This window comes from Sturnus vulgaris, chromosome 22 (assembly GCF_052056855.1).
Source record: "Sturnus vulgaris isolate bStuVul1 chromosome 22, bStuVul1.hap1, whole genome shotgun sequence".
Lineage (NCBI taxonomy): Eukaryota > Metazoa > Chordata > Aves > Passeriformes > Sturnidae > Sturnus > Sturnus vulgaris.
The window spans coordinates 10371246-10397425 of record NC_142264.1 but is presented as its reverse complement, the minus strand read 5'-3'; the positions used below and the strand labels follow the sequence as shown (position 1 = coordinate 10397425).

Genomic DNA, 26180 nt, shown 5'->3' with positions numbered 1-26180 from the left:
CAGGCCAGGCTAGGCCACAGCAGCAGCACCTTGTCCCTACCATGTCCCCTCTGTGTCAGGGACCCCGAACAGCAAAGGTTACACTGCTGCTTTGGGCTCAGCCAGGGACTGAACCAAGGTGAGAGAAGCAGCTGGCTCCCTCTCATCCACAACTTCCATGTAACAGCTGAGGCACGTCTTGTCCTAAGGCCATCCTTAAAGTCTGTGTGGCAACACCACCTCGTTTAATTAACTTGTCAGGCTGCACCAGAGTTCAACTCCTCAGAAAATCCAAATACGTGGTTCTAAGAATTCATCAGCTGACTCAGACAGATGCTGAAATCACTTCCCAAGAAGGAACACCAGAGATCCAGGGGGGGATCTCCTTTCCAACCACATGTGGTTTAGCCTTTAATCTTTACATTCATTGCATCTGCAGGATCTAATTATACACAAAATTTTACCTGCTCACTCCTACTGCTGACATCATGTTAACAAACTGTCTTTCTTTTCCTAAACCACATTTTATCTTTCCATGTGCGGACAATACTCGAGGTGCTTCAACTCCAGTGCCTCTTCTCCAATGACTCTTCCGTGTCCCCCCACTCCGGGCTCTGTGCGTCCCCTCCCAGGTCCACGTCCCATGTCAGGTCCGTGTCTCATTCCCTGCAACATTTCAAATCAGTGGCAGGGAGCCCAACCAGTTTATCTCAAACTGAATGCCACCAGTTCCACAGCTGCCTGGCGCAGGGCTGCCCCTGATTTCTTTGGTTTATTAACTTGTAATGAACTCGCTCAAGCCCGTGTGACCGCTCTAAGTCCGTCCCGCCGCCTCGCGGAGCTGAAGGTGCAATCACCGCTAATTCTGACCCTGCTCTCTCCGCCCCGCTCCCCGCACGCACGGGCTCCTCGTCCAGCGCCTCGGCCTGGCCTGGCCTGGCCCAGCCCGCTCCGCCGGACCGGCACGGCCCTGCCAGCCCTGGCGCCGCTTCGTGGCGCGATCCGGACACCAGGAGCGGCCCGGCCTCGCCGCCTGCTTGCCGCTCCTCTCGGTATCCGAGGCCGCACGTAGGCCCCTCCGGTGCGGGCTGCACGGGCCGGGGCTGGGCCCTCCCGGGACTCACCTGGCACCGCCCGGAACCGCCCGCACCTACGGTCCGCTGCGCAAAGCCTTCCCCGCCGCTCACCCCACGGCCCCCGGAACGTCTCGCGCACGGCGCCGCGCCCCCATCGGTCTCCTGTTCCGGAACACCGATGCGCAGCGCCGCCAGGGGGCGATGTCGCCCGCGGCAGCGCGAGAGTCCGGGGGGCGGGGCTTCTACCGTATTTACCGGAGCACGCAGCCGTCTATGCCTACCGTACTTACCGTACAATCCGTGGCCGTGCGAATATCTACTATATTAAATTTACATTAAACATTTTATTCAAAGAAGTTCCCAAAGCGGTATTTTGGCTGCGGCAGCGCTGACCGCGGGCTCGCTTCTAGCGAGGTGCCCTCTGCGGGCAGCATCCCCTCAGCGCCCGTTCAGGTGTGGCCACCGCCCTCACCTGTCTGCACCGCCGGGTACGGCCGCCTGCCGCGGTCCGTGTTCCCCCCTCCCGGCTCTGTGTCCCGTCCCCTCCCAGGTCCATGTCCTATGCCAGGTCCGTGTCCCATGCTGGGCTCAGTGTCTCCTCCCGCCGCCCGGGGGAGGAGCGCAGCGGGCGGAGGTGGCCGCGCTTCCCCGCCCCGTCGCAGCAGGTGAGGCGCAGGTGAGGCGCGGGCGCTCCGCAGGTGCGGCCCCGTTCCCGGTGCCCTGGGCCGGCCATGGCGTACCGGGAGCTGGTGCGGCGCTGGCACGAGGCCGTGCGGGCGGCGGACCGTGGGCACTGGGACGCTGCCCTGGACGCCTTCGGCGGCATCGCGGATCCTCCGGCCCGGATTTGCTTCAACATGGGCTGCGTGCAGCTCCTGGCCGGGCGGCCCGAGGCGGCCCTCAGGGTGAGCCGCGAGCCCCGGGGGAAGGGAGGGAGCCCGGGGAGGGAGCCCGGGGAGGGGCGGCTCGGCTCCCCATGGTCCCTCTCGGAGGGAACGATGCTGAAACTAGATTTGAAATCCAGCTTTTGGTGTCCTGCGTGTCCAGCGGCAATGCGAGCAGTGATGTTGGAGGGTGAATGGTTTGAGGGAATCCTAGAAAAGTGAAAAAGGTTGAAGTTAAAAAGACGGATGTGGCCATTGAGGACAGGGTTCAGTGGTGAACTCAGTGATGCCGGGTTAATAGTTGCATTCGATCTTTGAGGCCTTTTCTAACCTTAATGATTCTGTGATTCTATGGTTCTCTAAATGCTATGAAAATCCCGATCAGTGGGCAGAATCATTTTGAAACAAGATAATAGAAACAGAGAGCACTTTAATTAGGTACTAGAAACTGTGTCTGGCAATGTGCCTTAAGTTTTGTTTAAGCTATATCATTTAAAATTATGTCCTTTAGGTGAATTTAGCTCATTATCATGTGAAAACCACACCTCTAAAGCTCAGCCTGCCTGATTCCAAGTGAAGACCTTAGCCCACTGGACATGCCATGCACAATAAATTTAAAAAGTATTGTAGCTTTAAATCAAAGCAGGAAAAGGATTGTCCAACAGCTGTTCCATAGGCATGGGCTTAGACATGAGATGGGTGTATTTTGAAAGTACAAGTACATTTCTTGGCAGTGGAGACTGCCAGAACAAAGCTTCCATGCTGGAAAACCACTGCCCTTGGGAAGGGAGAGGAGGTGCCCTGAGGAAAAGCCTTTTTGTGACAGAATGTAGAATGTCTGCCCATCCATCCATCCATCCATCCATCCATCCATCCATCCATCCATCCATCTATATCCACTGAGAGGATGCAGATAAAGCTTTCCTCAAACAGCATAAGGGAGAGCTGAGGCTATGCTGGAGGGGCTGGGGCAGCACTGTGGAGCCCTGAGCAGGGCACTGGCTGCTTGGGATGCAGTGAGCACAGGGCAGTGGTGCCATGGGGATGGGGGAGAGAGCTCAGGAGAGACTTCTGAGCCCCAACCAAGGGGCAGTGGCTGGGAAGAAGCTCAGCTCTGCTTCCGTGTGGATCAACAGTTGGCTGCTGTTATTTCATTTATGGCCCAGTGAGGTAGACGTTCCAGCACGGTGTGGGGGGGGGCACGGAGACTCATCTTCACCTGCAGTGCTGTCCCTGTGCAGGCAGGGTCAGGGAGGGCTGGCCTTTCAGTAGTTGTTATACCCATGAGGTGTCTGCAGTGGGAAGGAAGGAGCACATCCCTGCTGCTGCCTCTGGAGGACTCTTGGCTCTCCCAGCACACTGAACCACGAGTGGCTGCCAGCTCTGCGAGCACTGCCTGTATTTAGCTGGGGCAGTGAAGCAGAGGTACTGACTTAGAGGCCATTGTGGGAAGCCCTGCAGCTTCCTCCCTTTCATCACCTCAGCCTTCCCCAGACTGGACAGTCCTGCTGCTCCCACTATCCTGGCCAACTCTGCTTCAGGCTGCAGCTTTCCCATTTTAGGAAGCCAGATGGCCAATGCAGCTCATTTATGTCCAGTCCATTGTAGGAAGGAGGGGAAAGGGCCTGAAGCTCAGCTCACACAGAGCCAAGACCTGAGAGATGACCAGGAGCTGTGTCTGGCCCCTCGGAGCTGGGCAGGAGCCCAGGGATTGCCTCTATGGGGGCAACTGGGATGTGTCTGGCTGGGTATGTGTGCCCAGGCACTGACAGGACAGATCGCAGCTGATTCTTGGGATGTGCCTGTGTTTTTCTCCTCAGGCATTCAATAAAACCATTGAGAAGGACAATTCCCTGGCAGTGGGCTACTTCCAGAGGGGGTTTGTCCACCTGCAGCTGGAAATGTGAGTGAGATGCACAGCCAGTGCAGTTTTTGATTCTTTGATTCTGCAGTTTTGATTCTCCTTTCAGTCCTGCTTTATTCCTAAACCTGAATAATTCTTTGATTCCAAAATTCACTTCTTCCAGCAACCTCACAGGGTTCACAGGGTCTGCTTTAGCTGTGGAAACCTTGTCACAGGTCAGCAAGTCTTATCTCTGATAAGAACTGCACAACTCTGCAGCCCCAGGGGTGGCTGACACACCACATTGCTGTCCCCAAAACATAGAGACTGCTGGATGCAAGGCTGCCACAATGTTATGTTGCCATTCAGATTTTCTTTGGGAATTAAAAAAATATAATTGTGTTGCTTGGTGTGTCTTCACATGACACACATGAGTCTGGCCTTCCTGAAATGCAGCCTGCATACTCTCCTGGCAGCAGACTTCGGGGACCTGATCTCAGTCTCACTGATAAAATATTGAAATTGCTCCAGAAGTATCATGGGATTGATTACTCATTGTTTCCACAGTTAAATCACAGTGACATCCTCTTCAGGGACCTGGGTGAAGTATTTTACAGATCTTGTCTTCCCCATATTTTCCAGACCTTAATCTCCAGAAAATGCTTGTTTTTATTTCTGGGAGGGAGTTAAAGTGAGCAGTTCTGGCTTCTCCAGTGGAGGGGCTGTACCTGGGGCTGGTGGAGCCCCAGACAGGGAGGGCTATCTGGAGCTGCTCCACCACCAGCAGAAGCAAATGTGCCCCAAGCACACTCACTGCAGGGGCAGCACAGCTGGCAGTTGCCTCCTGCCCAAAGAGCTGATGGCTTCCAGTGCTCCAGGGCTCCTTCCTTCATCTGAAGCTGCTCTCACCCACCCACACCCACCTGAGCACCTTCTCTTGGGGTGCCCACTGCACATCCCTTCCTGGGCCCTTCCTTTCACCACGTGCAGCCTCAGTGGGCACCTGCTTGGATTTCAGTTGCATAGCTGGTACAAATCCAGACTAATTCCCTCCTTAGTCTCAGATGTTCTCTAAATTTCTTAATGTTGAGGTTCTAAATGTTGAGTTTCTCAATTCTGATGCTCTGACCATGTGTGTGCCCTCCCTGGTCCCCATCAGCTGAGTTGCCAGCCCTTGATCCTCCTGAGACAGGCAGGGAGTTCCCAGCAGTGGGTAATCTTTGTTCTTTACAAAGATGACACATCTCTGGTGCAGCAGAATACATATTATGTGCTAGTGTGATTTTTAAGCTTCTTAAACAGTCTCCAGCTTCTTTAGGCTCAGTTTCTTGTGTCACCTCTGTGTTGCAGGTTTGAAGAAGCTCTCTCTGACTATCACGTGGCCTTCAATCACCTAAGACAAAATCCCTTCATTGATTACAAGCAACTGGGGCTGAGGCACATCCTCTATGCCTGGGAGGTAAGAGTCAGCCTGGCTCAGCAATCCTTCCCCACTGTTGAGGGTGTCAGTAGCAGGCATTAGTGACCCAAGACCTTTTCAAGAAAGTACATTCAAACTGTAAAAATATTCTGCTTGCACTTTGATTAAAGTAACTTAATAATAAAAGTTGTCAACCAAGATCAGCTCTGGAAAGTGTAGCAAATGATGCGGTTTGAAAACTAAAATTATTCAGAATAGGTGCAAAGGAATTTCTATATTGAGGGGTTTTTATTTTCTCTATATATAGAGGAAGTGGTGGCTTCCCCATCCCTGGAAGTGTCCAAGGCCTGGTTGGGCGGGGCTTGGAACAGCCTGATCTATAGAAGATGTCCCTGCCTGTGGCAGGGGTGGAACTGGGAGCTTTAAGATCCTTCCCAACCACACCAGTCTGGAATTCCATGTAATATTTACACTTGCATGTAAATACACTCTTAAGTTCAGTGAATTCCTCAGCTCTCAGAGCTGAAAGAGGTTGAAACATTGACAGATGAGAACAGAGCTGATGCATAATGCAGACTCCAGGAAATTCAGGTGCATGAAGGCCTCTTTCCAGCTGCAGCAACAGATCTAATATTCCCTCTGTGCCTGAACTTACACCCTGTGTGTAGGCTGTGTTTGTAATGCTTCATCCTGCAGCTCTTACTGTCACACAGAGCCAACCTGCCACATCCTGTTCAAGGAACCTCAAAGGCTGAACTGATTGGAAATTTTTGTAGTATTTGGACATATGTAAAGGATTCCTAGAAACTGTCCTTACTGGAAAGGTTCATTTTGTTTTCTCTGAGCCCACACGCACAGATTGAAGAGCAGATACAGGAAAGAGGATTTAACTCCTTACTTCCGTGAGAGCGAGGAGTCATTGTGTAACTCCAGTCAAGCATCTCGGGCAATTTTCATACACCTTATACCTGGCAGGAGGAAGGTATTCTTGGCATCCGTAGCATTACCCAAACCCCCCTGGCTTTAACAGCTTCAGTACCATGGTGCTGCCTTCTCTTGCAAGTGAGCAGTTCCTGGGGAAATGGGCAGGGCTCAGGAGTGTCCTGAGGAGGCTGGGGCCCTTCCTGGTGTGAGCACACGACCCCTTACTCCAGGCATCACCAGGACATGTGCTGGCACCATGTTGGCCCTCCAGACTTGATATCAGCATCCTGATCCAGCTGTATCTCGTTCTTACCTGGAGCTCATTTTTCAAAATATACAAACATCATCCTCCAGCAGAATTGTGCCATCAGCTTTCTTGTGCATGGCCTCTCACGTGCTGCATCTGATCTTCTCATGAGAAATACATGCATGGTTTGAAAACCCAGAAATATTTGCTGCTTGCAAGGCTGTGACACTTCTGACTGAGTGAGAACTGCTGCCTTGCCTCCCGAGAGGGCCTGTCCCTGAAGTTCCCATTCAGGGTTGCCATTCCCACACTCCCAAACAGGGACTTCTACTGCCGTGATTAAGGAGTAAAGGAAAAGCATCCTATGAGCTCCAGCCTTGTCCTGAGCAGGGCATGCAGCCAGGCACACCTCAATTCCCAGCTGGCAATCCTATCACAGGAGATAAGGAGCTGTCTGACAGTGCTCTCTGCCTGTGGCCCAGCAGCTTTCCAACACACTGAGTGCTGGCCACTGACAGGGAGAGATCTCCCACTCTCACTATAGACCACAGCTCCCCAACATCCTGTCTGCAACACTCCCACAGCCTGCACTTCCCCAGGATCAGACTGACATACTGCTGAAGGGTGACAAGCTACAGCTGACAGTTTGCACATTCACAGCTCACTACAACATGAAATAGTTTCAGTTAAATTATTTTACAGTGACAGGGAGTCAGGATTACAAAAAATCATTACCTAGTTGCATGCGGAAAGAATCCAAAGAAAAGCTTCCTAGCCTTTTGGATGCCAGAAGGATCAGATATAAACAGTGTGGTACCAGAGTCTTCACGTGCTGTCCCTCTGTCTCTTCTCACCTTGACCAGCAGCTCCAGCTCACCCAAGCTTTTATTTTTCCTTTCTGATGGTGAAATTTTCCCAACTATGCTGCTCAGAATATTTGTCCTGTTGCTGAATTTTTGGTGTTTTAGTGTCTGTCCCTGTTTCTTGGCTGAGTTCAGGAGGATGTGCTGGGTGTTCCTGGGTCCTGGCCCTCTGAGTCCCTTCCCTGTGCCCTCTCCAGGTGCTGTACAGCACTGCAGCAGTGCAGTGCCACCTGCAGCAGTGGCAGGAGGCCAGAGTCACCCTAGAGAAGGCTGTTGTGTGGAGGCCTGAAAGAAGAAGAGCAATCCTAGAGCTGGCTCTTGAGCGGGTGCAGGTAAGGCCACCTCTGTGAGTTCCTGGGTGTGGACATTGGGCTTCAGCTCAGGGATGTGTGCTAAAAGTTTTCTGAGTGTTCCTGATACCTGCACATTCCTGCCATCCACCCACCTGCTAGCACAGACTGAGCCATTTGCACATGATGATCTGCCAAACCAGTGCTTCAGGTGACCGAGGAACTCTATCACCCCAGGTGCTTCACTGCCCAGAAACATCATAGTGAAGAATTTCGGGATGACCTCTGTGGCTGAGGACAGGGCTTCTTGGTTCCTCATATTCAGGAGCTCAGTTCCATTTGTACTTGTCCTGCAAAACCCATTACCTTGTGGTTAAACCCTACAAGTGCAGGTCTGGAGAGTCTCCCTTTTCATGGCACTGACTGGCTTTTTTTGAGTCCTTTTGGTCTCAGGAAAAATTGGTGGCAGCTCAGAAATTAATGTCAATCACTTTTAGAGCTAAAGTAGGGTGTGAAAGTGTTTCTAGGGCTGCTTCTAGTAAGTTTCCTGTTAAACTCCTTTATGATCTAGAAACATTTGCAGATTTCTGATTTACTCTCCCTGAAGGATTCATTAGTTTGCTACCTTCATACTTTATAAGTGATTCATTCATACTTTGTTTTTAATCTGATCATCTCTTCTGACATCACGTTTGTGCTTTTCCAGTGTATTATTTATATTTGCTATTAGCATGCTACTCAGTAGCTGAACAGAAAACATCTGAAGTTAAACAGAAAAGCTGTTTGGAAGATTTGTTTGATAAACCTTCCTGTACTGCCCCACTTTGCACGAACCCCATGCCAGCAGTGTCAGTCCTTGCCTCCACACTGGGGAGGGGCTGCTGAGCTCTGTTTGCTCATGCTTTTGTGGAGCCTGAGTGGCCTTTGTCAAGTTCACAGCTGAAATTTTTGCCCCAATATCTTCCTGGAGCTGTTCTTGCATACCTAAGCTGTATTTGCTTTTCAGTGCTCTGATATTTCATTCAATGTGAATTGATGGCTTTTCCTTTACCTGCTTTACCCGCCCCAGGACCACCTGTTTTTAGAGCCCATGCTGGTTCCTCTCGGGGAACTTTTCAGACCACGAAAGAAGGAAGTTGAGCAGCTGGATTCCAAAGATTTCCTGGGTAAACCCAAGGTAACAGGCACATAATTGTCACAATTAACAGCAGCAGAAAAAATCCTGCCTCTGCCATCTCCAGAGAGCAGTGCTGTGCGAGGACTCAGAGCAGGATGGGCAGAGCTTGCAGCCAGTCCAGGCAGTCGGGACACAGAAGCCAAAATTTGTTTGAATTGCCACCTCTTCTACCAAAAAATACACTTTGGCACTAAAATACCTTCCCAATCCTTGTCAATTTAAAGTCTGACAGGGCTGAGCAGGTACTCTGGAAACCTGTGGTTACCCTTTTGCTGACAATGACCTTTTAAAGAGGGGCACATTGTCTCAGTCCTGCATTCCCAGAGGGACAAGGGGACACTTGGGGGACAAATGCTTTGTCACATCCCTTAATACAAGGCAGCAGAGAATTTCTCTGACCTCTTCTGTGACCAGTACAGTCAGAACAGAGAGCTCCAAAACAAATAAAGGAAAGTAATAAATTAACATACTTTTAAAGAAACATTGGAAAGTCTAAAAAACTGGGACACAAATGGTTGAAGCTGACTTGGGAATCCAGGTCTGCCTCTCCCACTGTGTGCCCAGCTCCACATTTTGCCTGACCTTGGGATGCCAGAAGGAAATGGGTCTGAGCAGATAATCTTGGATGAAGTTTGGAGGTCTCTTCATCCAGCCTAGATTCACTCCTTGCTTTGTTCTCCAACAGGTGATCTCATCCATCATTCCCAACGATGAGTACATTGGCTTTGAGCCTCTCAGGCCTCAGGTGAGCAGGACAGGGCTGCAAAAGGAGGAATGAAGCTGTCCTGGAATTCCAGAAAGGAACTCAGATCCAAATTATCAGGGGAAGAGTGGACTCTTGGTAAAACCAGCCTGGATCCATGGAGATGTTCAGAGCCAGGCTCGGCACTGGCCGTAAGGGACTCAGTGATGGCAATCTCCAGCCCTTTAAAGATGTATTTTTGGCTCTTCACCAAAACAGCAGTGCTTTGCTGTGCTCAGTCTGCCTCTGCTCATCACTTCAATAAAGTGTCAGTGTGAGCATAGCTGCCTCACCCTGTGCTCGGAGTTCCTTGGAACCAGGGGAGGAGGAAGAGATTGTTTTACTTCCTGATGAGATAAAGAGGGAGGGGAAGGAAGAGAAGGTACACTGGTAAGGTGTGGAGCAGCGGACTTTTTCTGGGTGGTGTGGAATGACAAGTGGGGTCAAGAGTAAAGATGAAATAGCACAGTCAGGAGGTAAGGTGGCACTGGTGCTGTAGAGGCGCTGTTACAAACAGATCCTGTTCTTTCTCCCACAGAAACAGGGCTTTTATGAACCCAGTGCCGATGCTCTGCGGTGAGTGTTCAGTCCCACCTTGGTTTTACCCTTCTCTCACTCTGTTCAGAAAGTCTTTTGTTCTCCGGAGTCTTTGTGTGAAGACTCCGAGGGATTCACACTCACTTTTTACCAAGGGTGGAGTGAATGACAAACAAAGGCTGTATCACTGTAAGAGCCTAGGGCAGTTTGCAGGACTTAATTCAATAGTCTTGGGAGACAGGCATGGATCGTGGCACGCCTGGGGAATGGAAGCAGATAGAGGTTGTGGGACCTGCGCAGGTCTGTGGCACAGGATGCTTAGCCTTCCCATTTTAATTCCCAGGACAATTCCAAATACACACTACCAGCCCGAATGTCCTGAGCCAAAATCATGTTCAAAGCCCGAGAAAGTAATTTCTGATAGTGATATTGCACCAGCACATCAGGGCTGTGTTGAATAATTGTTTTGATCTTGGCAGTGTTTATCAGTACAATGAAAATGCAGCTGCATTTGGCAAATCGGTGTTTTCCAAGGCCCTTTTGTTCCCAGCTGGAGCAAAGAGCAGCAATGGAAATCGCCATTTCCCAGCACATCTCCCAGCCCGTGCCATTGGGGTCGGTGCAGTGCGGTGGCTCAGAGCCAGCAGCACCCGGGCCGGTGCAGCGCTCTCCTCTCCTCTCCCGCAGGGACGCCGAGTCTGGCTACCACCGAGTGCTGGCCCGGTACCGGCCCCAGGAGCCGGCGGGGCTGGAGGTGCCGGCCGGGAGCCTCTTGTTTGTGCTGAGCAGGACAGCAGAAGGCTGGGCCACGGCCATCCACGATGGGCAGGTGAGGGACACGGCCCCTTGGGGACATAGCCCTATGGGCAGGGGAAGAACACGTCCCCTTGGGTAGGGAAGGACACAGCCCTGTGGATAGGTGAGGGTCACGGCCCCCTGGGTAGGGGGGACACAGCCCCTTGGGGAGGGAAGGACACGGCCCCGTGGACAGGGCTTAGCCCCAACCCCCTCTGATCCCAATCCTCAGGAGCTCCTTTCCACACCCCTCAGGTTTCCTGGCACTGGGCTCTCCCTGGCCTCTGCCATTCCCCTCTGTAGATCCACAAGGATGGCTGTTGGGGATCCTATTGGGGAGGATACCAGACCTCACCAAGGATCACCACTCAGAGCAGGTTTTGTACCCTGAGAGCTCTGATGGAGCTGAGGAGATGGACTGGTCTTTACCTGGTCTGTAGTGCCTCTCTTCAATGAACTTTGGGAAGGTTTGTGGTTTCAGCTGTACAGACAGGTTTTATGAAGGGTTCTAGAGAAGTCCTAAGGACTTAGAGCCCAGCAAATCTGACATCTTCCTGCAGGTCAGGGAGCTGTAGTGTAAACACAACATGGAAAATCTTTCGTTGGGCAGAAGCCATTTCTCACTTGTCTACTTCCATTTTTGAAAGAGCCACCTGGATTAGGTTCAGTGGATGTATTACCTGCCTATCTTTCAAAAAAGATTTCTCATAAGACCACTAATAAACCAGTGAGGTGTTTGAGCAAGAGAGACAGTGCTCTGAGGACTGGTAAAAAATACAGAATGAAAAGGTTGGTATAAATGAACAGGTTTTTCTTCCTTTCATTTTTAAAAAGAAAGGATGTCCCCACAGCAGATCCTCTGTGGCATAAGCGTTTAGCATATTCCTAAGTGATAGAGAAATAGGGGGAGAGCCTGAAGCATCTGGAGCTAACAGGAAAGTTACTCAAGTATTTAGATGTGCTAGTTGACTGCTACATGAAGTGCCAGGTGAAATTCAATGTAGGAAAAATAAAAATATACTCTTAACAGAAAAAAAAGCATTGTAAGCAAAAAATTGCAATGCTTAGTTGAAATGAGCAGCAAGTGATTGTCAGAAGACACAGAAGTGCTGCTGGACTGGATGCTGGGCATCCTTGCTGCTCTCTGCCTGAGCATTTGTCTTGGGAGCAGGGGATTTGGTGTGTGTTTGGCCTGTTCCACTGCAGCCACTCCAGCAGCAGCTCTGCTCCCAGCAGGAAAAGCTGCAGAAGGACCACTGGATTTTGTTTAGCAGTTTGTGAACACTTGGCACTTGGCTGGGGGTGACCCCGGCCCCCCAGGCACAGTCTTGTGGCCATAGGGTGACAGGCAGTGCTGGGTTTCTGGGCTCCTCTCTCACCCTGCCCTGCTCTGTGTCTCTCTACAGAAGCTGCACATCCCGAGCTCTCTCCTGGAGCCTGCCTCAAGGATGGATAAATGGGTGAGCTGGCAACCTTGCAACCAGGGGGAGGGAGAGACCAAGACATGTATTTGGGACATTTATCTGCAAGATTATCACAGGATAGGACAACTCTGTAAGAGAAATGTAGAGTATGAAACACTGAGACTATTGACTGAAGACCAAGTGCTCTTGAATGGGAAAAAGAGAAGAGTTAGGAGTAAGAAAAATCTCTTTGACTCGGGAGAACTTCATTTCCCATCTCTACCACAGGCATAGCCACACATTATCCCAACCATTTTCCATCTGAGCCCAGTGTAGAAGGGTGCAGCTCGGCCCCATTTCCTGTGAGGGAGTTTTCAAGCACATGGTTGTTCTGATGTTACTATGATTTTTTTTTGGTCATTTTTCCCCCTCCAAATGAATTCCTGGTACTTGGATGTTGGCATCATGGATGTGTCACAGTGCACCAGCCCAGGTGGCAAGAGGCCTCAGCACAGTGTGAGCAACCTCCTTCTGTTCCAGCACCAACCTGGCAGGGAACAGGGAGCTAGGGAAGTGTCCCCAAACCTCTGCCCACAAGAGCCTGAGTGCCTCCCCTCATCCAACCATTCAATGAGCAGCTCTCCCTGGGGCTCCTTCTGGGGTTACAGGCACAAATCTGTAGCTGGCTGCAGCCTGTCACACACCAGCCTTGTCCAGGCTCCCATGTTTTCTGCCTTCTTGTTTCTGATGCTGTTCTGTTGCAGAAGATCAACACTGGGATTCCCCTTCCTCCTGCCCAGGTGCCTCCCAGCTGCCTCCATGTGAAGCAGAAGCCAGGTAATTCCTGGGCAATTGGGATTAGTGGGTGAAGCTGTGCCCAAACCCTGCTCTTTAGAGGGTGTGAGGAGGTGGTGGCCCACTGCAGCCTCTGCTGACTGCAGGGCTGTTCCTCTGCCTTTGTGCTGTTCTGCAGATCCTCCTGGGGAAGAAAATGCCTGTGCCAATGATGCCCACATGGACTCCAAGGTGAGGTGTTCCACAGGCTGAAGCTGGCACAGCCTCAGGAGACATGGGCTGGCAAAAGTGAAAGATTCTTGCCCAAAATTCCTGAGCTGCTCCCAAATCACTGGGGAAAAAAACTTCCTCTGACCCCTTTTCCATTCTAAAGAGAGGCTCCCATGTGGTCTTTCCTTCCAGTTTGTGACCATCCCACTTTGTGACAGACAGCCCAAGCTGTTGCCACCCTCTGAGGCACCAGGAGCACCAAATGCATCAGAGTTCTTGTGCACATGATTTACAGCCCACTTTGCAAGAGGCAGTTGTCTTTGAACACCCTGCTGTCCCTTTCCCCCTCTTCCTGTGTTCCATTTTCTGTCCCTATTAGTCTGGAAAGCACAAATTTACTATTCAAATTCATTCAAATTTGCCCTGTTGGATAATGTCCTCTGAGGCACTTCCATGCCATTGTCACCCCTGCATGTGATGCCCCTGTAATGACTCCGTGGCACTCTGGGGACACCACCTCTGTTCTCCAGCTGCAGGTCAGCTCTGCCACCCCTCTTTTAGGGTAATTTTTTCAGGTGTAATTCAGCCAAAGGACAACACAACAGAGGAATGTGGCTGGTCCTCTCCAGCTGGCTGGAGGAATTGGGGCCCTGATCATACAATTTTGGGTTAAGGAGGTACCTGTAAAATGACAACCAAAACCAGAATTCCTGGGTCATGGGAGGAGCATTTGATCCTGGGCTTTGAATACAGAGTTCCTCCTTTGAAATTCAGGTCTGCATTTTGATGATGTTCTACTGTGACATGGCAGCACAGAGATGAGGGATTTTGTCTGTGTCACCTCTCTGAGAGCAGATATTGTCACTTGGGTTTGTTAGAGTCAGTCGTGGTCCTTCTTAGTCCATGAACTTCATAGTCAGTCTAGGTTCTTCCCCCAGAGGGTGCTGGGCACTGCCCAGGCTCCCCAGGGAATGGGCACGGCCCCGAGGCTGCCAGAGCTCCAGGAGCGTTTGGACAGCGCTGCCAGGGATGGACAGGCTGGGATTGTTGGGGGGTCTGGGCAGGGACAGGGGCTGCCCTGGGGGATCCTGGTGGGTCCCTCCAGCTCATTCTGATTCTCCCCTGTCCCCACAGATGCCCCCGGGGTGCGGGGATGCCCCTGCGGGCGCAGCCAGGCCGGCGGTGCTGCGGCTGCACTGCGAGTGCTCGCTGGTGCTGCGGGCGGGCGAGGCCCCGGCCCTGCCGGCCCTGCGGGCCCTGCTGCGGGACAGGCTGGCTCAGCAGGCACAGCGGGGCACGCTCAGGTACGGGGCTCTGGGCTGTGATGGGGCAGCAGCCATTCCCCTCAGGACACGGGCACCCAACTGCCTCTGCGCTCCTGGGAGCGTTTATCTGGGGCCAAACCCCCAGATCCAGCAAAGATGTGAGCACACAGTCTGCCTAGAGGGCAAACCTCACCGTGGCCTTAGGGTTGGACAGCAGTGTGATAACCGTGGGGAGGCACATGCTGTTCCCCTTGCAATCCCCTCCCAGTACATAAAGGGCTCAGGAAGGGCTGGAGAGGGACTTAGGGGACACAGGCATAGAGTGACAGGACAAGGGGGAATGGCTTCAAACTGACAGAGGGCAGGGTTGGATGGGATATTAGGAAGAAACTCTTTAATATAAGAGTGGTGAGGCCCTGGCACAGGTTGCCCATAGAGATTGTGGATTCCTCGTCTCTGGAGCTGTTCACAGCCAGACTGGATAGGGCTTGGAGCAACCTAGTGTAGTGAAAGATTCTCTGCCCATGGCAGGGAGTTGAAACTAAATTATCTTTAAGGGCCTTCCAAGCTAAACCATTCTATGACTCTGTAATTGTATGGGCCTTGGAAACCTAAAGGATCTTTCCTAGGAAACTGTATCATGGTCAAGAAAAAGAGAGAACAGAAGGAAAAACTCTGTAGATGCAGCTGCTGCAGATGGGATTTTGTCCCACTCAGCTCAGCCTTTGCAGTAACAAGGATCAATGCAGAGCAATCCGGGACTCAGGCAGAAGATCCTGGGGTGAGGTCTCCCTGATTGTGACACCCCTTGGGGCACACAGTGGCATCAGGGGAGTTTAGGATCTTTCCCTCAAGTTTGTGTGTGAGGAGGTGACAGTGTCACTCCCCACAGTGCCATTTCTGCCTGCTGAGCATGTGGGGTGGCCTCATGTCACTGTGCAAGGGGACGAGCTCAGAGCTGGCCTGCAAACGGGACTGTAAAGATTGAGGGTGGCAGAGGGCTGGGCTTGCCTCCAAATTTGGCTTTAAAGGAGATGATTTGCTCAGCATTAGTGAACCCTTGCAGCTACAGGCTCCTGGATGGCACAGAGCTGGGGACAGTGTCAGGACAGGAAGACCTGGGGAAGGTGTGGCAGCAGCTGACTGAGGGCAGGCTGACACTCTGCTGCCAGGTGAGTGGGCTGGGGAAATGGCTCTGCTGGGCTGGACTCCAGTCTCTTCTTTGCTTTACAACCTCCATGCTGGCTTTTTCCTGCAGGATTCAGACTCCCACTCGGGCAGACCTGTTCTCTACCAGATGCTGGCTCAGCATTCTTACCTAGCACAGGGACCAGGAGACCTGGAGTTCAGCAAGGGAGATGTGTTGGATATCCTCTCTGAAGGTAGCTCTCCAGTCCTGCTGCTGGGCCAGGCTCTTGGAGTCTGCTGTGGGGAGGCACTGGGGAAAATGTGGCCTCTCCAGTGCTGTCTCAGGTTCATACTCTCAGGAGTTACATGCTTGTACCGGTTTTACCCAGAGTTAAATTCCAGCCATGAAAACTCTCACTAACCCCACTCATATGGGCCAGGGATCATTCCTGCTCCTTTATGTTTTCCAGTGAACAAGGACTGGCTGGAAGGACGCTGCAATGGCAAGACTGGCATCTTCCCCAAATGCTTTGCCGTTCAGACCAGCTGTGATGCTGCCTTCCTATAGCAAACAGGAGCCTTTTCCTGCCTGACTGCACCGCCAGGTGTGGGAGACACTGGTCCCAGCTCATTTGGGCCCCAACCAGCACAGCAAGAAGCTCTGCCATATCTGGACAGGGGATATCTCCCACTCAGATTCATGGGGACAGTTCCAGTAGTGATGGCATTTCCTACAGCATGTTCCCTGACCTCGTGCTTACACTGCCAAAGATGTGTCTGTGCAGAACAGAGAGCAAGGGAGAGGGCTCTGGGGTTTGGCTGTGGGAATTGTCCATGTGGCAGCTCAGGCTTCTGGGTAGGAAGAGGTTCCCCTGCGTGGGAAGAGTTTCCCCTTGCTGTAAGTCTTCACCCCTTCTCCCTTGTTGCTCATGTTGAGGCTGGGAAGGCTGAGCCTCACTGCCAAAGCCAATGGTGGCTGGCAGGGGCAGAGGCCTGTTCCCCAGGCTCTCGGGTCACTTAACCTTATCTCCACCAGCCAGAGATGCTTCTCTTTCAAAAGGCTTTTGAACCAGTTTGCAATGGGATTAATTGGATAACACCACTGTCTTCCGTAGCAAATACTCTATGGACCTGACCATTTCTTGGCCAGATGCCTTTGGCACTTTTCTTAAGCCAAAAGGCCAAGGTGGGATCTTGGAGCACAGAGAAGAGGCAGCTGTGGGAATCCCCACTGCTCAGAGCAGCTCTGGGCTGTGAGAGAGCCCTGGAGGCCCTGGGGAAAGGGCTGTCTGGGAAGTGCAGTGCTGGGCTGATGCTGCAAGGACTGAAAGCCCTAATTCCTACAGCTGGGCTGGGCTCTGCTGATCTAAATAAAATTCTCAAGTGCCTAGAGCTGGAGCCTGTTCTGGATTTGATGTCTTGACAAAACTTGGCTATGTAACTTGAATATAAAATAAACCCTGAGCCAGAGTTGGCAACTCTTAAATCAACTTTCACTTGTGTTCTGCTGAGATATGCCAGTAAGTATTTTTAAAGACAGCTGACAGTGTCTTTGCGAAGAGATTCTGTCACATACTACAAAAATATTGCACATCTTGCACAGGGCAGGATACAGATGATGACATCCCTCTGCTCAGTTAGGTGCCCACCACAGCTCTCCATTGCCTCCCATGGCTGTTGGAAGAGTAGCCCAGCAGGACTGGGAGTGCCAAAGAAACTGTGCTAGGCCAAGCAGTGACATTCATATTTGAAAAACAAAACTGATTTTATTTCTAGTTTGAATTTTTCTGGCTTCATCCAGCCAGCAAGACTCAATCAGGTTTTGGCAGTCAGATTAAAGGAGTATTTCTCTTGGAGAGAGATCAAGACACCTTTGTCATCTTCCACATTCACAAAGGTGACCCAGTCAGATCTCCTGAGCAATGGAGATGGGTCTAATGCCTTCATTCTTTTCCACTTTCCACCTCTTCGGCACCACTTCCCTGCCTGGTTTAGTGGGCAGGATGCCTCTAGTCAGGAGGCTGAGAGCTACTTTGTTTTCCAGAAACACTGTAGGAAAACAGCCACCAGGCCTGCCACAATGGCCAGCACGAGGAAGGAGACAGCCCCTGCCCACAGGCCGGGCTGGTGGCCCTTGACGTGCAGCAGAGCCTCAGCAGGGATCATGTTGGTGAAGTTCAGCATGAAGCCCAGTGTCCATCCAATGTCTGTGTTTGCTGCCTGAGGGAAGACAGCATAGGGCATCATCCAAAACCACCTCTCCCAGGCACCAGCAGCTTGGTGTGAGGGGCTGAGGGGCACCTCTCCCCTGAGCTGTCCCAGCTGCTGTTTCACACGGGGACCAGGCTGTGATGAATCTGATTTTGCCAGCAGCAGTTGCACAAAGAGCTTTCCTGTCCCCCCTCCCCCAGGGCTAAGGGACAGATGAACATGGATGACTGTTCTGATCCAGGTGTGCCTCTGTGACCTGCACATGATTTTGGATCTGGGCTTTCCTCCATCCCCGTAATCCTTCTAATTTGGCTGCAGAGTCAGTAAGGTCGGAAAAGACCTTTAAGATCATGGAGTCTAGCCATCAGCCCAGTACCACTGCTGTGTTCATCACTGAGCTGTGTCCTTCAAGTGCCACATCCACATGTTGTTGGAAACTTCCTGGGATGGTGCCTCCACCACTGCCCTAGGCAGCCTGTTCCAAAGCCTGACACTTTCCATGAAAAAAAACCATCCCTAGTACCTAACTAAGCTTCCCTTGGCACAACTTGAGGCTGTCTCCTCCCATCCTGGAAATATTCTGGCCAGGACATACTCTGGTTCATACTCTGGTGGTCATGGGGCCACCATCACCTCTCTGATAACAACAACAGAGACCAAAGTGGCCAAATCCTGCTCTGCTTTTCCCTGACCCCCTTAAAATCAGCTACATTCAGGGAAGGTGAAACATGAGCTGGATCAGAGGTTTGGGGATGGCTAAGAGAGAGCAAAGCTCTCCTGGGATCCCTGAGGAGCAGCCATGAAAGAGGGACATATTTCTGGCACAGAGGACTCCAGAGATGCTGCTCCTGAACATGTCCATCCTCTCCTGGTGCCCACAGGTGTTTACCTGCCTGCTGAAGTGGATGTTGCTCCAGGTGTGCGCGTTGAACTTGTAGCCATCGAGCAGCAGTGTCAGGATGTAAATGGCCACAGAGCAGTAGGTGTGCAGGTACTTCAAATCCTGCGGGAAGCTCTGCACCAGCTGTGGGGCCATGGGGGACACAGTGCAACAGGGAATGAAAGAGATGCTCAGAAACCCTCCTTAGCCCAGGGAACAGCAGGGCTTGTATTCCAAGGGCAGAGAATTGGGACAGGATAAGCACAAGGCTCCTGGCTGCCCCTCACAGGGCTCTAACCTCTGCCCAGCTCCTCCTGCAGAAGGACAGGACTGTGGTGTTGACTTCACTCAGAGACTGCTGGCGGGTCAGGTTGAGGAAGTGGAAGGTGTAGTAGAACCCAGCGAAGGCCTGGGGGGCAAGGGGACATGGTGAAAACCACAATTCCTTCCTCATCTGAGAAAAGACCCAGGAGGCCCTCTTGCCTGGGAAGAGTCCCAAGTAATTCTAAGGGTTCTTCATCTGGCACCGCCTTGATGGTCTATCACAAAGTCTCAGAGCTGGCTGGCAGCCCTGGGGCTGCTCTTGCACTCTGAGCTAGCTCAGACATGCTCCCTCAGACAAGGTCATGCTGTTTTCCTCAGGGAAGGCTGGGATATGGCAGGAGGCAGAAGCCACCACCAAGCATAGAAGAGGTTTGCAGATAGAAATAGCTCTGAGGATCCCTCTCTCCACATTCCTTCCCACAGTCAGAGGCAGAGGAGACTCCCAGTCTCTGCTGTCACCCTCCAACAGGCACAGAGACAGAGGCTGCTTACCAAGAACTGTCCCCGCACGGGGGGCTGGTACACCCCATTGAACCCGCACGGCCACTGCGCCCCACAGCTGAAGTTGAAGAGTCTCTGCACGGCCGTGCCACACGCGGCTGGGTCCCCTGTCCCCGTCACACTGAGGACAAGGCCAGGGCTGGCTGAGCTTGGCGCACGCACACAGGGGCTGTCGTAGAGCTCTGCCACGGTGAGGTTCTCCTGGTACCCCCGGGGGTAGCAGGGGTGGGAGATCTGATCACTCGAGCTGGCCTGGAGAGAAACAGAGCCGTTAATGGGGCTGCCATGCCACTGAGACCTGGCCCACAGCCCATCCCAAAAAGCAGGACCTACACCCCAGGAGGACTGGATGCATCCCACCTGTGAGCTCCCTGAGCACCCCTGGCTCCCACAGCACTGGGCTCTGGCTCTGTCCCAGGCCAGTTGTGCAGGGACTGGGCTGGGAAGCCTCTCTCTGGGCAGAAGTGGAGCAAGGGCAAGAGAAAGGTGACAGCAAAAAACCTACAGATACATCTGGGCTTAGGAAACTACAAAATTACAATGCCACTGCATGCCAAGATGTGGGGAGAAGGGAACCCTGGCTGGCAACCACCACCACCTTCCACCCAAATGAGGGAATTTTTTGCTTGCCCAGATAAATTCCAAGCCTCTGCCGATTGCCAACTCTTTGCCCACAGGCACACCAAGCATGGCAGGGAGAGATGTGCCATGGCACCAGGAGGTGGCTGAGCAGCCCCCGTGCCCCACGGCACCTGGTGCAGAGCTGCCAGCAGCCTCTTCAGGGCCTGGCTCTGCCCGTAGCACAGGTAGCTGTGGCTGTACAGGGAGTAGTTGGTGCCGTACAGCCGGAAGAACACGGACGTGTTCCTGTCCTCCACAGGCACCCCGGGCTGGAAGGTGATCTGCGTCGAGGCACCGCCAAGGTCCAGAGCTCCCAGAACCTCGGTGTCCTGGGGATGTTCCCATTTCTCTGCAAACGAGAACTGGCCCAACACACACCAAGAGTAAGGCTGAGCTGCAGGTACTCACACTCGAACTCACACTCACACTCCCTTTTCTCCAGGAATTTCAGGCTCAAAAGCCCCACAGGCACCTTCCATGTGCTCCTGGCTCCCTGTTTTAACCCCTTCCTGCCCACATCCTCCTCAACCCACAGACACTTCCACAGAGCACTGAGGCGGGGCTTCTTGGCTGGTGCACATCTGCTGGGATCCACACACTCTGAGCAGGGAAAAAGGAATGCTATCATCCAGGGGCTGATACCGCTGCCATATCCTTGGGACCCCAAAATCCACCCGTGTGTCAGCACACGAGAGCACAGGGCCAGGCTGAGATGGACACAAAGATCCTGTTAATCACGTGAATGGGGTTGAGCCTGCGGCCACAGGGCACATTTGGTTGGGTGACCAAAGCTCCGTTCTTCCCGCCTCTGCAAATAAGGCAAGCTGGCTGTAGCTCAACCAGGGACATTCTCCCCGCTCCCCCTCCCTGCCCTCTCCCCGAGCTGCACCTTGACCAGTGTCTGCAGCAGGTAGTTGACAGTGATCCATCCAAAGGAGCCCTCCTCACTCCCCGTCAGGATCCGAGCTCCGCGGAAATCCACAGGGTACTCCCCAATGGCCTTGGATACCTCGGCAAAGACCTGCTCGGCCTTGGTGCTGTTCTCCTCCCTGCCAGCAAAGGCACAAACACCTCAGCTGCTGCAGCCCCTGGCTGGCAGCTCGCGGAGCCGGGCTGGCAGCGAGAGACTGCTGTGCCCAGCCAAGGAGCTGCTTGGAGACATCTCCCCTGCCTGCAGGTGTCTCCTGCAAACCCCTAATCCCTCACCCGGGCCCTTGGGAATCTCCCTAAAAACGCTGCCTGCAGGCTCTGCTGGAGCACTGGGAAACTTCATGCCAGCCTGGCAAAGGGGGCTCATCCCCTCTGGGGCTGCTGCCAGGCTGGGGCTGCACAGGGCTGGCCGTGGACCCTGGGCACGGCCAGCGGCTCTCCCGGACACTCCAGGGCACGGCAGACAGGGATGCTCTGCCCATTCCCACGGCCTGGCCGGGCAGCACCCCTGTGGCCCAGCCCCTGTGCCCCGGTGCCAGCCCCGGCTCGGGTGCAGCGCAGGAGCGCCGGGAAAGGCGGGAGGTGCCAGCCTGGCCGTGCCGGTACCTCAGCAGCCGCATGCCGGCCGTGGCCCCCAGGTACGTGGGGGTCTCCCGCTGCTGCTCGGCCGGGATGATCTTCATGGCCTTGTCCAGGCAAGGCTTCAGGCTGGCGCCAGCCCCCGCGGGGTCGTCTGCGTAGCTGGAGATGCCGGGTCCTGCCACAGGGAACCGGTGATGGAGAGAGCCCAGCGCTACCCCAGAGGGACAGCACAGCAGGGGACATGTCCACCCAGAAATCCCGTAGGGCTTTTTTGTTGCTTGCCTCAGGTAATCCCAGCCTTGCCAGGTGCAGCCCTGACCCGTGCTCGGTGCTGTCCTGCCAGGTGGCAGCAGTTGAGCCATGGCCACACGCCCTGGGAGCCGACGGAGCTCCTGCTCCTGCTCCTCCCGAGAGGGCTGCAGGCGTGGCTGGGGATGCTGAGCACGGGCCTGATCCTGAAGGACCGGGGCACAAACACAGCTCTTCCTCATTTTCCTGAGGAAGGACTGTGGTGTCCTGCACCCTGCTGCAAAGGCACATGGAGCTGATAGGCACACAGAGGTGCCCTTGCACAGCCTCCCTATTTTTAGAGGCTGGCACTGGATCTGAGAACCCGGCATGGTGCTGCAGTCAGTAGGGATAGGCTCTGGGGTGGAAATCTCACTCTTTATCTTCCAGGAAGCTTTGCACTCAATGATTGCCATTAGCCCAGGCACCCCTTGCTTTACACTTTGCCCTCAGCCAGACCTTTGCAGTTAACCAGTAACTGCCACGCCACCGCTGCCGAGCAGGACGTGAGGGCAAGGTGAGCTCTGAGCCCTCCTGCCCCCTGCCCAGGCACCTCTGCCCTGCCCTGGTGGCTTTTGCTAGCCTTAGCCCAGCTCCATGAACTATTTATCTGATCCCAGATCTGCTCTCTATCCCGGGCATTTCCTTCCGAGAGACTTGTCCTTGTGCCAAAGTCTGACAGCACTTTTGGAATAGGAATAAACGCCCCGTGGGTATTAAAAAATGCCCAATAAATAAATTAGCATTTATCATACCTGGCATGAATCAGCTTTTTTGTGTGGAACAGCCATGCAGGGCAGCCCCAGGTGAACTGGGCACGGAGTGGAAGGATAAATCCCAGCACACTCACCAGACACAGAGCAGGCCTCCACCTGGGAGACAATACCGGTGCCGTTCTCCTTGTCCGCGGGCCACTGGTAGATGTAGAGGGACGTGTGTGTGGAGCCAGCATCAAACACCAGACCGTACTGGGGAGGCACAGGGGACACGGGGTCACCCTGTGACCAGCATCACCCACTGAAGAGCAAGAGAAGCTCCAGGAGAGCCATCGGAGCTCCCCTGTGGGCAGGGGAGCCTTGAGTGGCCAAACAAGACTGGGGGTCACAAGGACAGAAAAAGTCTGGTGGCATTGCAGTCACCAGCTGTGTTGGGGAGAAGGATTTATCCCAAGCCCCTGGAGCTGGCAGTGCTTTGGGATGAAAAAGCTGCATGTGCTGTGGGGCCAGGCACAGTGACCAGATTCAGCCAGACCACCCCAATCTGTGCAGGGCTTTGTCCCCATGTTGGTGACAAACATCACAGCCTTCCTGAAACCTGGGCAAAATCCAACACCCAGCAGATAGCCAGCAGCCAAGTAAGAGCTGTACTTCTCCCGAGGACCCTACCTTGGTGCTGGGGGGAAGAAACACATCCTTCACATTCACGACGCTCAGAATGAGGGCGATGACACTGCAGACACAGGTGGCTGCCAGGAGACCAGCAATGGCCTTGGCTTTGGAGCCCATTCCTCCTTCAACCTGCAAGGACAGCCCCAGCTCCCAGCTCACACCTCATGGATGGATATGGGACTTTCCCCTTCCTGACAATGAAGCCATTCTCTGGTGCATGGCTGCTCTTAGCATGGAAGAGGATAATATCCATGGGCTCCTCTGCACCCATTCCAGTAGGGCTGTTGGCAGCCTCAGGGTTGGGGCATCCTGCTGTTCTGAGCACTCCCTCCTTGGAGGATTTTCAGCACAGTTTTTTCAGCCCTGCCTTCTCACCTGCTCAAGCTGTTGCCTGGCTGGCAAGTCAGCAGCTTCCTTCACAGCAGCATCACCAGGGGAAGCCTGGCCGTGGCTAGCTGGAGTTCCAAGCTGGGAGCAGGATCTCACAGGGCAGGGTACGCAGGGTACCAGTGTGACTGTCCCCTCTGGGGTGCAGAGCCACATCCCTCCAGCACCCACATTCTGCCACTTCAAAACCCATCCCACAACACTTGGGACCAGGTCACATCTGTTGCCCAGCAGTCCCAGATTGTTCCTGAGAGGGTCCTCTCTGCTCCAGGCAGGGAACAGCATCTCCAAGTATGTGTCTCCTGCCTGGTCCAGCTCTTGCTGATGCCATAGCATGTAAGAGACACACAGGGACAGTCTCCATGCCTGCTATGATCCCCACACCTCTCCTGCAGCCTCAAGGGCAGGCAGGAGGGCAGAGGCAGCAAGCTGGGCACACAGCCCATAGCCAGGCTGGAATGCCCACAGCCATTGCCCTTGGGGACTGGAGCACTTCCCACTTGTCCATCCAGAGCTCAGCTCCCAGCAGAAACAGCCTTCAGACACCGCTAAGAAATTGCAGGAAAGCAAAGAGTCTGGTTCTCTGTGACAGCCTCAGCATAGGGCAGCTGAGATATCCATGTGCTCAGCATGCCACAGCTGGGCCAGATGTGCTTTCTGAAATGCACAGCTCTCCTTATCTTCCTGCACTGCACTGCCCAGTGCCATGAGCCACACAGGCAGGATGCCTGCTGGGAGCCAGGCTGACCTTGCTTCACACTCCAGGTGAAAACTGCAGATGGCCTGAGAGCCCTGGGCACCAGAGATGTGGGCTTAACCCCACCAGTGCTTTGGGTGGAACCTGAAGCTGTCACTTGGCTACACAATTCTCCTGTGAGTGCAGAAAATCTCTGAGAAATTCCCCTGCCCTTTTCCCAGGTCAGTGGAGAGGAAAGATCTTTGACAAGGTCAAAGGTGATGCTGATTCCTGTTTCGGAGTCAGCATCTCTAGCAATGAACAAGAGTGACCAATCTTCTACATGGCATGAGAACAGCTGTTCTTTGGGCCCATGTCATGGGACATGGGGCCACAAAAATCCCTTATCAGACCTTGTCCTATAGCCAGCAGCCTTCCCTCTACAGTGACTATAGCCAGAAGAGATCGTATGGAATCAGCTTATAAGTCCTTGTCATAGAAAGAGGGAATCATTAAGGACTTTGAGACATTAAAGTGATGATTGATTCAAAGTGATCTCAGACTCCAATCATTAACCCAGCATCACCATGATAACCATTTAGCTATGTCCCCAGTTGTTGCATCTGCAGTCCTGCCAGCCCTTCTGGAGTGTGCCCAGATGTAACTGTGCCGTTGGGATGTGATTCATCTGCTCCAGATAACAAACAAAGCAATGGCAAAAGTCCCCAGCCTACATCCTGGAAAAAAAAGTCCCCAGCCTACATTCTGTCCCAGGCACTGTGAAATGGAAGGACACAAATTGGTGATAAATTGCACTGTGCTACATGCAGGAGAGGGTGGGAAATGGGCTCCTCCTGCTCTGGTAGGGACTAATTCCCATTTTGACTGGACAGGGGGCAACATCAAAAGGCAGCACAGAGCCAGCTCTCCCGGGCAGGAGAACAGGGCACAGGAAGGGAGCCCTGTGGGTGGGGAACAATGTGAGAAGCTGATCGATCTGTCCAGGCTTTCTGTGGCATCCCGGGGCTGGCTACCACCCGTGCAGGATCAGGAAGGTGGTGCTGATGCCTTCAGAGGTGCAGAGGAGGCACGACGCTGCACAGTGCCTGCCCATTTCCAGGTGTGGAAAGTTTCCAGCTGTGCCCAGCAGCTGGACCAGGGCTGCACTTGTTTGCTTAGCGCTTTCCATGACGAAGGGCTCGACAAATACCTGTGGGACATCCCTCACTTGCAGCATCCCTCGTGTGCAGGGAGCAGGGGCTTAAAAATTGGGGCAAAAGGCTCAGAGCCATGCTGGATCTAAACTGCCTGTTGCTCAGGACAATGGGGGGTTGACTTCCCAGTGGGCACGTTTGGGATTTGAAAGCCAAAAGGGCTCTGAAGGTTCTAAGAGGGTGACTGTGGATTGCCAGGAGCATCCTTGCCAGGCAGAGCAGTTCCCTGCATCCCACCTCTCATCAGCGCTGGGGCTTGGCAGCGCCCTCCATGACCGGTCCCTGTCCCCTCCGTGCCCCTCTGCCCCTTGCACCTGGGCACCTCGTGCGGCAAGTGGCCGCCCCAGCCCTTTCGTCCTGCCCCACCAGCCCGCGGAGCGTGTTTCCCCCGCTGCTGCCCAGGTCCCGCTCCCAGACCAGCTCCACCGAGGGGAGCCCCCGGCCCCGGCTGCCCCCGTGCCTGCCCCAGCTCACCCCGTTGGCTCCGGCCGCCACTCCGGCCCCGCCGCGCTCGGCCCAGACTCAGCGCGTACCTGGAGCTGGGAGCCCGCTCCTGGGACAAAGGCTGCGCCGCCCGCGTCCCTCCCCTTGGCCCCAGAC

General features: G+C 53.6%; 3 protein-coding genes across 13 annotated transcripts in view; 1 reads left to right on the top strand and 2 right to left on the bottom strand.

The window, feature by feature from the left end:
* EXD3 (exonuclease 3'-5' domain containing 3) overlaps window positions 1-1224 on the bottom strand; it is a 248101-nt gene extending 246877 nt beyond the window's left edge. For all 8 annotated transcript variants that reach the window (XM_014880988.2, XM_088177400.1, XM_088177398.1 and 5 more), the window contains exon 1: window positions 1104-1224. The gene's annotated coding sequence lies outside the window, so the exon portion shown is untranslated. The remainder of the gene's footprint in view (window positions 1-1103) is intronic.
* Window positions 1225-1786: 562 nt separating this feature from the next.
* Window positions 1787-17064, top strand: NOXA1 (NADPH oxidase activator 1). 4 transcript variants are annotated; one of them, XM_014880997.2, is made up of 15 exons: window positions 1787-1960; window positions 3760-3842; window positions 5133-5241; window positions 7434-7568; window positions 8596-8703; window positions 9389-9448; window positions 9984-10021; window positions 10670-10811; window positions 12184-12237; window positions 12945-13017; window positions 13154-13206; window positions 14320-14489; window positions 15517-15622; window positions 15709-15832; window positions 16049-17064. In XM_014880997.2, exons 1-15 carry the CDS (start codon window positions 1787-1789, stop codon window positions 16144-16146), a joined length of 1527 nt encoding a protein of 508 aa, XP_014736483.1. In that variant the 3' UTR covers window positions 16147-17064. The 4 variants fall into 4 exon arrangements, with proteins under 4 accessions (XP_014736483.1, XP_088033519.1, XP_088033518.1 ...); XM_088177393.1 differs by having other exon boundaries at window positions 12948-13017; window positions 15709-17064; XM_088177392.1 differs by having other exon boundaries at window positions 15709-17064.
* Window positions 17065-17324: 260 nt separating this feature from the next.
* On the bottom strand, window positions 17325-26156 carry ENTPD8 (ectonucleoside triphosphate diphosphohydrolase 8). Its single transcript, XM_014880987.2, has 10 exons — window positions 26055-26156; window positions 23301-23432; window positions 22766-22883; window positions 21652-21802; window positions 21005-21164; window positions 20247-20477; window positions 19486-19746; window positions 18968-19078; window positions 18679-18813; window positions 17325-17798 (listed from the first exon to the last, which is right to left on the bottom strand). Exons 2-10 carry the CDS (start codon window positions 23418-23420, stop codon window positions 17607-17609), a joined length of 1479 nt encoding a protein of 492 aa, XP_014736473.2. The 5' UTR covers window positions 23421-23432; window positions 26055-26156; the 3' UTR covers window positions 17325-17606.
* Between the last annotated feature and the right edge of the window lie 24 nt (window positions 26157-26180).